Genomic DNA, 14,926 nt, shown 5'->3' on the forward strand with positions numbered 1-14,926 from the left:
ACACCAGGGTGCCAGAAGTTTAAATTAGACTTTCTCCTAGAGGTCACTGCGTCAGGAGCACAGACCTACTGGTTTTTCACACCATGCATGGCTACATAAGGCATGAAGTAAACAAAATGCACTCCAACAGTTACGAAACTAGGCCAAAACTAGGCCAAAATTACTGTTATTGTTGTCATTGGTAAATCGTTGTTACAGTATTAGCATTGGTCATTTGGAAAAGCACAGTGGGTAGCCTAGAGTTAAATAGTTTTATCAAACTTTATTTAGTAATCTCAATAAGTTTGAATTTATTGTATTCTACACAAAAGGCGCAAGATAATCCCAGTCCTGGCACGTGTCCCTCCTGTGCCTTCCCAGCGGTTCCTATTTCAAAGGGGGGTGGGGTCTACATTGCACTGTCATTGCCTGTATTTTAATACCTGCATGAGCCTCCACTCCTTCATTCCATGACAGAATATCAGTTGAGACGAGGCTAAAACCTCACAGGAACACTCATTCCTCCCAGCTTGGTGACTTAGGAGAATCTTGGATACCTTTGCTTTTACTTGGACTTTTTGTGAGTCACAGCAGGCATTTTGTGTGTTTTAAAGTTGTATTTACTGCATTAGCTTCCCTGTTCCATTCCAACGGCCAAGGTTCCGTCCTACCCAGCGTCATTCCCAGGAGAGTGAGCGAATCCCCGGGTGGGCACAGGTGAGTGGGGTCCATGGAATTCGTTATCTGCAGCGATGCTGAAAATGTAATGGACATAGCATGTTTTCTTCAGTATTCACTGACTGCATATCTATAGACCAGTGTCAGTGTGTTTTGTTTTGCTACTCTATAGGCAAATAAATATTTTGGTCAACCAGGCAACATGACCCAGTAAGGAAATGCCTGTCTGATCCTTCATTAGCGGCACTATGGGATTGTCGTTTCTGATGTTACCATCATAGGGTATAATAAGAGACGACAATCCCATAGTGCCGCTAATGAAGGATCAGACAGGCATTTCCTAGCGGCACTATGGGATTGTCGTTTCTGATGTTACCATCATAGGGTATAATAAGAGTTGCCAATATGCAGTCTATCCCTGAGGTGTAGCTAATTTATATACACCTATATTGCTCAGTCATATCAGAGCTATGTATGCACTACTGTGCTGTCACGGTAGTCTACACTTGAAGATAAGAAATGCTTTGTAGTAAAACTATTACAAATATTTACAGCTTATATTGTTAGTATTAATGTTAGGCAAATGCATTACTGTAGTAGCAATCGGTTTGTGCTGGACTAGATAATGATGGTTATCTTTAAAGAGTTCCTTGGGATAGAATGGAATTAGTCAAATCTATATTTGCTAATGGTTTGATGAAATTATATTATTAAATTGCAGTTTAAAAATGATACCTTAAACAAAACTTGGCTTACACTATAATTTAGTACAATTCATTATATAAAAACTGTCACCAAACAGGATAATATCCAACAAACCCACATCTCCCAGTGAAATTGTGTATAATGAGAATTGCGGTTAGTTAAAAAAATATATATAATCTATACAACCTGGTTATCAATGCAACATTGTGTATTGTAGAGTGAGTATGTTGAGGGTGCTAACTGCCGGTATGTGTGGGTGCACTGTGACTGCCTGGAGAAGAAGAGGCAGGAGAAACTGCTAACAGTAGCAAAGTCCACATCTGCTTCCAATCGAGAAGGAACAAGAAGCTGCTGTGTCTTAATCTGAATATGTGCTCAAGCTGTCACTCAACTCCCTTCCAGCCACAGAGCCAGCCACAAATGTCTCTTCTCTTCACTCACTGTGAATGTGTAGCTCACTCTCCCTCTCTCTTCCTACCTCTCTCCCCCTTCCTCTTCCCACCTCTTTCTCCCCTCTTGTAGAATTTACTTTACTTGGTGGAACTTGATGTGCACCAGATTCATTCATGTAGAAATTAATTGACCAAATTTTGTTTGCTCAAAGAGTTTGTCTTTTTTGGGGGGGGTAGAACTCATTAGAATTATACAGAACATATTTTGCAACCATACCTAAACAACTGCTGGCTTAGGAACTGGCAGAGAAGCTCATCGGTGAGAAAGAAGCCCCACAGGAAAAATACTGTAGTTGTATATTTATATACTATACTATTCACTGGTGTTTTTGCGCAAAAACACTACAGTGAATACTGTGGTATTTACTGTTGTGTTATTTCTGATATGACTGTAGTATTTACTGTAGTGTTTTTGCAGACAGTGTAGCATACTGTAGTCTGTTTAAAGTGTTTTATGAAAAAAAATTATGAAACTTTTTTATGATCTTTTTGGTGCTTTCTCCTTGAAGAAACCCACCGGATAAATACTAAAAGAGCAAATTTTCCATAACCTAAGTAGGTAGGACTGGGGACTGAATGGCTAGGTTCAGCTCTTCTGCTATTTTCTTTAACATGTAGGGAACAAAATATATAGTCACAAATATGAGGGAGGGGAATGGGCATATGCAAATTGTGTAGTATAGTATTCTACAGTATACTACAACATTCTATAGTTAGCACTACACAATCAAGGGATAATACAATGTGTAGTATAGTATTCTACAGTATATTTCAAAATTCTATAGTAAGCACTACATGACTGAGGGATACTACAGTGTGTAGTATAGTATTCTACAGTATATTTCAAACTTCTATAGTAAGCACTACATGGCTGAGAGATACTACAGTGTGTAGTATAGTATTCTACAGTATGCTACAAAATTCTATAGTAAGCTCTACACACGATCGAGGGGTAGAACAGTGTGTAATATAGTATTCTACAAAATTCTATAGTACGTACTACACATGATCGAGAGATACTAAAGAGTATAGCATACTACAGTTTACTACATAATACTATAGTAAGCACTATAGTATATGTTTTTTTTAGTAAACAGTAGTATTTTGTTATGTGGGGCAGATGGGAGCATAAAGCTCCCTACTGAAATCTTCAGTAGGGAGCTTGTTAACTGGAAATAAAACTTTTGAATGTAAAGAAGTGTTTCATTTAGTAGCTAGGACGAACACAACTCAAAGAGCTAGAACTGACACAATGAATTAATTTGGGAGGTACTTGAGTTTAAACATGATTACCTGAATACATTTTGTCAATCTGACATAGTAATTTATAATGATTATTTCTCAATTCAATAGGTGACTCCGGGATGATGACCTTCTAGGCAGAGTTGCAAAGAAAAAGCCATCTCTCAGACTGGCCAATAAAAAGAAAAGATTAAGATGGGACACAGACACTGGACAGAGGAACTCTGCCTGAAGGCGAGCATCCCGGAGTCGCCTCTTCATTGTTGATGTTGAGACTGGTGTTATGCGGGTACTATTTCATGAAGCTGCCAGTTGAGGACTTGTGAAGCGTCTGCTTCTCAAACTAGACACTCTAATATACTTGTCCTTTTGCTCAGTTGTAATGTACTTGTCTTCTTGGGCCTCCCACTCCTCTTTCTATTCTGGTTAGAGTCAGTTTGCACTGTTCTGTGAAGGACGTAGTACACAGCGTTGTACCAGATCTTCAGTTTCTTGGCAATTTCTCGCATGGAATAGCCGTAATTTCTCAGAACAAGAATAGACTGACGAGTTTCAGAAGGAAGTTCTTTGTTTCTGGCCATTTTGAGCCTGTAATCGAACCCACAAATGCCGATGTTCCAGATACCCAACTAGTCTAAAGAAGGCCAGTTTTATTGCTTCTTTAATTAGCACAACCGTTTTCAGCTGTGCTAACATAATTGCAAAAGGGTTTTCTAATGCTCAATTAGAGTTTAAAAATGATAAACTTGGATTAGCTAACACAACATGCCATTGGAACACAGGAGTGATGGTTGCTGATAATGGGCCTCTGTACGGCTATGTAGATATTCCATTAAAAATCTGCCGTTTCCAGCTACAATAGTCATTTACAACATTAACAATGTCTAGACTATTTCTGATAAATGTTGTTATTTTAAATAGGCAAAAAAAGTGCTTTTTTTTTCCAAAACAAAGACATTTCTAAGTGACCCCAATCCTTTGAACGGTAGTGTATATATATATTTTGTAAATGTGAATCACATTTTTATCAATAGGCCATAATTGATTTTGGCCCAATAGCCCTGGCATATTGCCACGTTCAAAGAGCTTTCCATTTTGATTGGCTTATTTAGCATAAAAACCTTTAGGCCTACCTATAAAAAAATAAATATGCATCTCTGCCCAGCCTGGCAAGAGTGACCAAAGGGATGTTAAGCATCCCCAGTAGCTCTGCAAGTGTGGAGATGATATTCTCCGCTGCTGGCCTGCTCTCCAGTCACCATAGCATGAGCCTGAAGCCACAGACTGGCCAAACTCGTGTTTTTAAAAAGGAATTCAAAGGCACTAATAAGTCATTTTTTGTTTAATTTGTATTGAATTCTAAGTACGTCACAGCCTATATGTGCAATTTATAGACTATAGTGATTTAATACAAAGAAATGTTTAAATGCTGAGCACTTTCCAACAGGATTTCCAACAGCAGAACTCCGCTCACATACTCTGGTAGTGGGGCACACTGAAAGCTTCTTTGTACCTGCACACAGACACATGCACAGGGTTTACGGCAGGAGGCTTCTAAAACACACGTCTAGAGTTATTTCTGCACTGTGTCTGGGAGGAGAACAAGTGAGACTGATCAAGACCACAATGCATAAGGCTTTCTCTGAGGTCCTGATCTATCTTTGTCATCACACTTAGTTCTGTCTGTATCCCTCTTTTCTTCTTTCCATCGCTCTCTTGTTATCTATGAAATTAGTCTGTGGGATTTCACACACGTCTTCATATCAGAGGGATTCATGGCTCATGTCAATTGGCATCCGTTTAATGGTTCACTAAAACGTTGCTGCCAAGTAGGCATAGCACACTCCACAGTTGTTTTTTGATGTGGTATCTTCCTACTCTCTCTGAGGAAGTTGCTTCCATTGGGCATTCACAAATTGACCAAAATGAGGCCAATGAATGACAACAACCACTTTTTCAAGGTACAGCTATCTAAGTGATAACGATAAACCTCACCAGGACCCCTCTCTCAGGACCCAAGAAAATAAGTGCTTTTTGTAATGTCCATTTCGTATAAACATGTCCCAGACATTGTTATTTTCCAGCGATTACTCCTGTGCTGCGTTTGAACCCCTTGCTTTTGGTGATGTGAAAGATTAGTCCTCTGTGCAGCTATCTGTTAGGATAGGACTGACTCCTGTATACCTCCGCCATCTTTTTGGCGTCAAGAGTTTTTACGGCAGAGCTGGGCAGGAATGTGCTGGTGGTAAAGTACCCATGGATGTCTCTGACATGTTTTGTTCTGTATTCTCTCATTGCAGAGCAGTGTGAAGCCTGCCTAAACCCAGACCAGCTCTGACAGGTCCAGCTCCCAGCCCAGCACCCTAAACATGAGACAGCTGTGTGTCTGTGTGTCTATCCTGCTAGTCTTGGCCACCCTGGCTGTGGCTAGGCCAAAAGCAGGTTAGCCAAATCCAACGATGAAGTAATAAAATTACCATGAATGCATTGCAGTTCGGCACACATTCAATTGCTTCTTACCTCATAATTTTTTGTTAGATTCAATTAGAATGAGATCTGGCAAGGAAGTTAATGAAATTCATACAAAATTACTGTTTACTTGTATGCTTATGCCGTAGATCATTTCATATTCATGCAGCTTGTGATGAATTTGCAGCTGATTTTCAACTCAATTCCAATCCAGCACCGGAGCAGAAGTGCAAGTCTGGCCCAGTGGACCTGGTGTTCATTATTGACAGCTCTCGCAGTGTGCGACCCCACGAGTTTGAGACCATGCGCAAGTTCATGATCGACATCATCCACACACTGGACGTGGGATCGAACGCTACCCGGGTCGGCCTGGTACAGTACTCCAGCCAGGTCCTCAACCTTTTATCATATTCTCAATTTATCTGTGTTTTTACACCTTAGTGAAGAACTACGCTTGAAAAGGGAAGATAGTTTGTGGCATGTATTTCTTATCTTGTCTTCCATTTCCAATCGTAGTTATTGTAGCTCCACAAAGTCTAGAGAACTATCACTAAAGGCTAAAAGCTTTTGCGATTCACATGTTTTTTTCCTAGGGTTTAACTAAACAGTTTTTTCCACTGTTAAAGACTCAGTTAGACATGCAAACCCTGGAGATGAAGAGGTGACTGATGCTTTGTATGCTTCTATGACTCAAGGTCCAGAATGAATTCTCTCTCAAGACCCACGCAAAGCTGCAGGGCATGGTGAAAGGCATCAATGAGATCATCCCCTTGGCACAGGGCACCATGACGGGCCTGGCCATCAAGTACGTCATGAACCATGCCTTCACCGCAGCTGAGGGTGACAGACCCAAGGTGCCCAATGTAGCTGTCATTGTAACGGACGGACGGCCCCAGGACCGTGTGGCGGAAGTGGCGGCCGAGGCTCGGGACAAGGGCATCGAGATCTACACAGTAGGCGTGGCCCGGGCGGATATGACCTCACTGCGCGCCATGGCATCACCGCCCTTCGAGGATCATGTTTTCCTGGTGGAGTCTTTTGACCTGATCCACCAGTTTGGCCTACAGTTCCAGGACAAGCTCTGCGGTGGGTTGGGTTGATATGTAATATTATTGAATTATCATCAAACGTGTGTACAGCAATATGCGCAATGTAAGCAATTATCAAGATACCACTCAGTTTCAATCATATTGAGAAAATCACACTTTACAGTTGCTGAAGTGTCAAGGTCATCAGTGTTCACAAATGTATGTATTCGTACCTGAGACTTTTAAAGCTTGTAAAACATTTATCCGCTAATTTATCCTCAGAAACTCAATTAATTTTCAGCTCTCGCTATAAGTTACATCCTTGGCAGCACAATATCAAGACCTGCACAAGTTAGTGAGGCTATCATCAGGCCAAAAAATACAATTCTAGCTTTTGGGAACTTGATCATCTTTCAAAACAGTATGAGCAAATCCTTGATATTTCCTAATGTCAATGATATGAGAGTGATTAAAGGTAGATTTTTTGCTCACCTGCTGGGGTTCCAGGGATGGATCTATGCCTGGAGTCTGACCATGGCTGCGAGCACCTCTGTGAGAGTTCCCCTGGCTTTTTCCACTGCCTGTGTCGGCCAGGGTACACTCTCAACAAGGATTCCAAGACCTGCACAGGTAGGCTGTCCATTGGGCTAGACATGAGACAACTTAATACTTTTTAAAAATTCATGAACGATATATAATGTCAGTCAAGTGCATGCATAACTGTAGTGTATTCAATTTCATCACGTCACTTGAATTTAACAGTAACTGGGCCTGGTTCTTGTATATGCCAATGGAAAATTTGTAAGAAAGTTTTAATTGTGAGCATGTAGCCATGTATCTATTCAATATGCATTGTGGAAGTTCAGCTTTACAGCGTGATTGAAATGTAAAGGCAATGTTCTAGCTTAAGGAGACTGGATTCACGGTAAGCGCCGCATATGTCGTCTCAAATGGAAATGATCTTCACATTTCTATCACAGAATCTGTAACGATTCAGATTGAATAGAGCCCTAGGTCAAGTTAGGATTCAGCCGTTACTGATTTACCATAATCAGTGATTTTTGTCTCTTTGTATGATACAGCCATAGACCTGTGTGCTGAGGGGAAGCATGACTGTGAACAGATCTGTATCCCCTCCCCTGGAGCCTTCACCTGCGGCTGCAACATTGGCTACACCCTCAACAACGACAAGAAGACCTGCACAAGTTAGTGAGGCCATCATCAGGCCAAACAATACAATGCACTAAAAGCAACATATTTAGCATAATCCATCCAAACCCATAGACCAGGGGTCACCAACCTTTTCTGAGTCAAGAACACTTTCTGAGTCAAATTGCAAGCAGAGATCTACCGCTCAGGTTTTTTTTAAACATGACTTAAAAGCCTATGAAACATTAACATTAATTAAAAACAGTTATGTAGCAATGAGGTTTGTGCAGTAGGCAATAGGCCCAATACTCATTTATTGCAGTTGCAGTGCTGGTTTTAGCCATAGCCAAAAATTCAGAAAAATCTGAATGTAGTTATTTATTTTTAGATTTTTTATTATTATTACTCATACATTTTTTTCTCACAAAAGTAGTACACTGGGCCTTTAATAGTCCTGTATTAGCAGACCGATATAATGTCTGCAGTATGGGCAAAAGTATTTTCCCAGCATTGTGAAACAGTGAATTTGGCCAAACGCATTGAATAACAGCTTCTTACATGGATAAACAGACAGTCCCCCCAAAAGTTTAAATGAAGTTTGTTCTGAAGTGTCATGAAACTTTTTTGTTGTTGTATGTATTTAACCTCTTATTTTAGGCTCTAAACTATCTCCATATATATGCTTCTGTATATTTTTTAAACTGGTACCCGGCTACCTTCAGACGAGTTATGTGAGGCTTGTGGGCATCCTAGAGCAAAACAACCAACATGTACGTGTTCGTGAGAGACTCACCTTCCCACCATATTAGTGTGTAGCCCAAACGGTTTGGACGCTACAGACGCTTTCGTGAGAAGACTGATTTTCGGGATGTCTCATGGTCTGACAAACACTGCTCTAGCTCTGACACCTTTCACCGCAGTTGCGGATGCAGTGGATTGAGATGCAGCACATGCAAAATATGAGACACTGTATCTGTAACTAAAACTGACAGATTTTTATGGGGATTTTTTATGATGCTAATTAGATTTCCACGGGGACATCGACTCTAGGGAATTTTAAACATTAACTGACTCATAAAAACAGCAACTCTTTGCTGTATTCGTTGTGTCTTTCTCTACTCAACTTCGTTCGATGCTTCTTTTTACAGTCTATGGCTCAAGGAAACTGTGCAGACACAGTGATCTGAGCTTTCTGATTGGCCAGCGCTAGGCCTATAAGTGCACTTCGTTTGCTCTCAGGGCCTGCCGGGTAGGCGGAGTTCTACTTTCAGACACATGAAATTATTCAAAATGGGAACACTTTTTGGTTTTACTGTCTATGGCTCGAGGAAACTGTGCAGACACGGTGATCTGAGCTACCTGATTAGCCAGCGGTATGCCTATAGGTGCACTTGATTTGCTCTCTGGGCCTGCCGGGTAGTCGGAGTTCTACCTTCAGACACATGATATGGTGAAAAATGGGAACACTTTGCCAATCCCGTGCTAGGGCTGCTGAATCAAGTGCACCTTGCTATAAGACTCTAAATTGAGCTCAGATGCATCCTGTTTCCATTGATCATCCGTGAGATGCTTCTACAACTTGATTGGAGTCTACCTGTGGTAAATTCAATTGATTGTTCGTGATTTGGAAAGGCACACACCTGTCTATGTGACCAACCGGTTCAAATCGGTCTTATGTAGCAAAATGTTAAATATGTTTTCTATAGTGGATAAAATTAAATTAAATATAAGAAATAGACAAATAAAAAATGATTAAGGAGTAACAATAAAATTATTGTAGCAAGACTATATAAAAGGGGGTACCGGTACTGAGTCAAGGTGAGGGGGCACCGGTTAATCAAGGTAATTGAGGTAATATGTACTTGAAGGTAGAGGTAAAGTGACTATGCATGGATAATAAACAGAGAGTAGCAGCAGCGTAAAAATGGGGGTGGTCCGGGAAGCCATTTGATTAGCTGTTCGGGAGTCTTATGGCTTGGGGGTAGAAGCTTTTAAGAAACCTTTTGGACCTAGACTTGGCGCTCCGGTACCTCTTGCTGTGCGTTAGCAGAGAGAACAGTCTATGACTAGGGTGGCTGGAATCTTTGGTAATTTTTTGGTATAGAGGTCCTGGATGGCAGGAAGTTTGGCCTCAGTGATGTACTGGGCCACACACACTATCCTCTGTAGTGCTTTGTAGTCAGTGGCAGAGTAGTTGCAATACCAGGCGGTGACGGAACCAGTCAGGATGCTCTTGATGTTGCAGATGTAGAACTTTTTCAGGATCTGAGGACTGTTGTGGAATATCTAATCAAAAGGAAGAGAGACTGCAGATTCTTTCAAAGAACACTTTATGAGATTTGTACAAATGGAAAATCAACTACCTACTCAGCAGTGATAGTTGAAAAGATCAACGAACAGTGCCGGTTCAATGCTTTTATAGAGAAAATACATACAACCCCTTTCTGTATACGTGGCAGTCAGCAGATAGACAACGAATGACCTTTTACACACTATCTAAACTTAAGATAGCACAAGTTTGATAGCCCGAGGGCTCAACCGTCTAACTGCATTCACAACAACAAACACTATATTGTACTCCTTTCTGCAAGGTTCCATACATGTGACTTTCTGTAGATAGTAAACCCATGGGATTTCACATGCTGCGGTTGCACCCAAATGTCTCTTAGCTGTAAGCCCAGTCTTATGACTAATTCACACCAATACAAGTGTCACGTCCGTCGATAGAATGATGAGACCAAGGCGCGGCGTGCATAGAGTTCCACATAATTTTAATAAAGAGAAACTCACTAAACAAAACAACAAAAGCACAAACGAAACGTGAAGCTACTGGAGTGCACAAATGCAACTTACTGTAGACAAGATCCCACAACTAACAATGGGGAAAATGGCTCCTAAATATGATCCCCAATCAGAGACAACGATAAACAGCTGTCTCTGATTGGGAACCATATCAGGCCAACATAGACATATAAACACCTAGATGACCCACCTTAGTCACTATCACGACCCAACCAACAAAGAGAAAAACAGCTTACTATGGTCAGGGCGTGACAACAGGTTTGTATCAGGTTAGAAAAAACACTAGCATATAACAAAATACTATTCTTTAAGCAGGAAAACATGGGATAGCATGACTAATTATGTAATTTTCCATGACAGGACCCATGCCAAATCTTTTCAGTCTCCTGAGGGGGAATAGGCATTGTCGTACGCTCTTCACGACTGTCTTGGTGTGTTTGGACCATGATAGTTTGTTGGTGATGTGGACACCAAGGAACTTGAAGCTATCAACTTGCTCCACTACAGCCCTGTCGATGAGAATGGGGGTGGGCTCGGTCCTCCTTTTCCTGTAGTCCAAAATCATCTCCTTTGTCTTGATCACATTGAGGGAGAGGTTGTTATCCTGGCACCACACTGCCAGGTCTATGACCTCCTCCCTATAGGCTGTCTCATCGATGTCGGTGATCGGGCCTACCACTGTTGTGTCATCTGCAAACTTAATGATGGTGTTGGAGTCGTGCTTGGCCATGCAGTCATGTGTGAACAGGGAGTACAGGAGGGGATTGAGCACACACGTCTGAGGGGCCCCAATGTTGAGGATCAGCGTGGCAGATGTGTTGTTACCTACCCTTACCACCTGGGGGCGGCCCGTCAGGAAGTCCAGGATCCAGTTGTAGAGGGAGGTGTTTAGTCCCTGGGTCCTTAGCTTAGTCATGAGCTTTGAGGGCTTTATGGTGTTGAAACATGTCTAAGTTGCGACTGGAAATTACGTTCAATGCTTACCAGCACTACACCAATCAGGCCTTTAGGATATAGTGGCCAGAGGGAAGCCACTCCTCAGTAAAAGGCACATGACAGCCTGCTTGGAGTTTGCCAAAAGGCACCTAACGGACTCTCAGACCATGAGAAACAAGATTCTCTGGTTTGATGAAACCAAGATTTTACTCTTTGGCCTTAATGCCAATTGTCACATCTGGAGGAAACCTGGCACCATCCCTACGGTGAAGCATGGTGGTGGCAGCATCATGCTGTGCGATGTTTTTCAGCACCAGGGACTGGTATATTTGAGGCTGTAATCGCTGCCAAAGATGTTTCAACAAAGTACTGAGTAAAGGGTTTGAATACCTATGTAAATGTGATATTTAAGTTTTTTTTAATAGATTTGCAAGAAGTTCAAAAGAAATATGCATATCTGTGATAAGCTGATTTGTTAGATTTGTCTTAATGACCCCTTTGAAATCTCATATTTCTGCATGAAAACAAGGGTGAGTTAATTTTCTTTTTTAACTGTAAAATCCACTGTAAGTATACTGTACTTCCACTCAAAAACATTATTCATTAATTTCCTCACCCTTGTTTTCATGCAGAAATATGATAATTCAAAGGGATCATTAAGATAGACCTTACAAAGCAGTTTATCATAGATATGGATATTTCTCATAAGCTTGCCAAGCAAGTCCCATAATATATACCTTAAAGCAATATTTCCTACAGACTTAAGGGTCCCGCTTTAAATGACGTGCAGCTTATGAAGCCTTCATAAAACCTTCATAAAGCCTTCATTAGCACTACATAAATGTGTGAGAAATACAATCAAGAGCATTATTGAATTATTATTTAATATTATGCATTATAAATTCATTTCTATAAGCATATAATTTTCTTGCATTTTCCTTCCTTCAGTGATCGACTACTGTTCGTTTGGGAATCACAGCTGTCAGCATGAGTGTGTGGATGTACTCAATGGCTATTTCTGCCGCTGTGCTGAGGGATACACGCTCCAGGAGGATGGAAAGACCTGCCAGAGTAAGTTTCTACACACTTTAAAGGGCCAATGCAGCTGTTTTTATCTCAATATCAAATCATTTCTGGGTAACAATTAAGTACAGTACCTTACTGTGATTGTTTTCAATTAAAATGGTTAAAAATAAACAGCAAAGAGCAATTTCTCAAGTAAGAATGTTATTAGGACTGTCTGGGAGTGGTCTGAGTGGGGAAAGGAAAACTGAAAACTAGCTGTTATTGGCAGAGGTTTGGAACTCTCTCATTTATCTATTAGCTAATTTACTGCCAGGTGATGTCAAAAGGCAGGCCAAACCTCTATCCAACCAAAACAGGCTGAAATTTCAGGCGGTCTTACACTAAAAGGGCATTATCATCAATTTCACAGTATTATTCCAACCTCATATTGTGGAAATATATATAAATCATAGAAAAATCAAATTTTTGACTGCACTGGGCCTTTAAGAGGATTGAATCTTTATAAAGCCAGGAGCACGCTTCAGCTATTGAACCCAAATATTGAAGTCTATGTAAGATTAATTGACAAAAATGTTGTTGTTTTTTACATTAGTCTACACATAGCCATTTGGGTGTACAACTGTTTTATTTTACATGGGGGGAAAAATACTCTAATTTGGATGTTCATAAAAAGTGGTAACCATTATCTGTGTGTACTGTTACAGGTAGTCCATACATGCCATATGTTCTGAACGAACATTAGATTAATAAACACTAACTCAATAAGCGGTATGACCTACAGTAGTTACTCCTCAATACTTAAAAACAAACAAACAAAAAAAGCTATCCAACCAAATCTTTGTTATCCAATTCACTTTCACTGAGTTTTCTAACTTAATAAAATACACTGGACTCAACTGGATATGGTCACTTGCCTAGTAATACTCAAGAAAGTCTCAAGATCAAACTGCTCTTTGACAGATAGGTCCCATGAAGTGAAGCCTTTATTCATTTATTTCATCATACATCTGTTAAAAAAAGTATATTGCTTATTTCTCCAATTGGTACATCACATGCACGCATGCATACGTGCATAAATGTTTGCGATTATCTCCTGGTAATGCCTACTTGCAATATCAATATTTTTGTACTGTTTTGTTATTTATTTGTGACGGACGTGTCTACAATTACAGTGGCTTGCGAAAGTATGCACCCCCCGTGTCATTTTTCCTATTTTGTTGCCTTCCAACCTGGAATTAAAATAGATTTTTGGGGGTGTTGTATCATTTGATTTACACAGCATGCCTACCACTTTGAAAATGCTAAATATTTTTTGGGGTGAAACAAAAAAGAAATAAGACAAAAAAACTGAACTTGAGCGTGCAATACTTTGTGGAGCCACCTTTTGCAGCAATTACAGCTGCAAGTCTCTTGGGGTATGTCTCAATAAGCTTGGCACATCTAGCCACTGGGATCATTGCCCATTCTTCAAGGCAAAACTGCTCCAGCTCCTTCAAGTTGAATGGGTTCCGCTGGTGTACAGCAATCTTTAAGTCATACCACAGATTCTCAATTGGATTGAGGTCTGGGCTTTGACTAGGCTATTCCAAGACATTTCAATGTTTCCCCTTAAACAACTCGAGTGTTGCTTTAGCAGTATGCTTAGGGTCTGTCACGATCATCGTAATGAGCGGACCAAGGCGCAGCGTGAGTATAGTTCCACATATTTTTAATCTCCGTGAAACAAACAAAACAATAAAGAAACAACGAAACGTGAAGTCATGACGTGCACACAGGCAACTAAACACAAACAATATCCCACAAACACAGGTGGGAAAAATGGCTACTTAAATATGATCCCCAATTAGAGGCAACGATTACAAGCTGCCTCTAATTGGGAACCATACAAAACACCAACATAGAAAATTTAAACTAGAACACCCCCTAGTCACGCCCTGACCTACTACACCATAGAGAAACAAGGGCTCTCTATGGTCAGGGCGTGACAGTAMTCCCCMYYMMSRWRSCKGCGSACWMCSGCMRMAAAACCTGAAACCAAATGGGGGGGGTTAGGGGGGTGACTAGTGTCGGTGGGCGGCTCCGGTGCGGGTCCTAGCCCCTCCCCAGACCCTGGATCCGACCATAGCGCCGGGCTGAACGCCGTAACTGGACTGGGCACCGGTACAGAGGGCTCTGGCCCTGGAGCTGAGTTGGACGCCGTGTTTGGACTGGGCAGAGGAAGGCTCCGGCCATGGATCTGGGCTGAACGCCGTGCCTGGACTGGGCACCGGTACAGAGGGCTCTGGCCCTGGAGCTGAGTTGGACGCCGTGTCTGGACTGGGCAGAGGAAGGCTCCGGCCATGGAGCTGGGCTGACCGCCTTGCCTGGACTGGGCACCGGCACAGTTAACGGGATCGATATGACAACAGCCAGTGAAAGTGCAGGGCGCCAAATTCAAAACAACAGAAATCTCATAATTAC

The 14,926-nt window shown here is 41.3% G+C and overlaps 1 protein-coding gene across 2 annotated transcripts in view; it reads left to right on the plus strand.

Annotated features, from left to right (window-relative positions):
- Positions 1 to 432: 432 nt before the first annotated feature.
- Positions 433 to 14,926, plus strand: part of LOC111969650 (matrilin-4) — a 37,317-nt gene continuing 22,823 nt past the window's right edge. The window contains exons 1-7 of one of the 2 annotated variants that reach the window (XM_070445498.1): positions 433 to 696; positions 5,357 to 5,498; positions 5,713 to 5,915; positions 6,221 to 6,611; positions 7,061 to 7,183; positions 7,636 to 7,758; positions 12,389 to 12,511. In XM_070445498.1, coding sequence (XP_070301599.1) covers positions 5,426 to 5,498; positions 5,713 to 5,915; positions 6,221 to 6,611; positions 7,061 to 7,183; positions 7,636 to 7,758; positions 12,389 to 12,511 — 1,036 coding nt within the window. In that variant the 5' untranslated portion in view covers positions 433 to 696; positions 5,357 to 5,425. The remainder of the gene's footprint in view (positions 697 to 5,356; positions 5,499 to 5,712; positions 5,916 to 6,220; positions 6,612 to 7,060; positions 7,184 to 7,635; positions 7,759 to 12,388; positions 12,512 to 14,926) is intronic. The other variant, XM_070445499.1, reaches the window with a different exon arrangement.

The sequence above is a fragment of the Salvelinus sp. IW2-2015 genome, linkage group LG11 (assembly GCF_002910315.2).
Source record: "Salvelinus sp. IW2-2015 linkage group LG11, ASM291031v2, whole genome shotgun sequence".
Lineage (NCBI taxonomy): Eukaryota > Metazoa > Chordata > Actinopteri > Salmoniformes > Salmonidae > Salvelinus > Salvelinus sp. IW2-2015.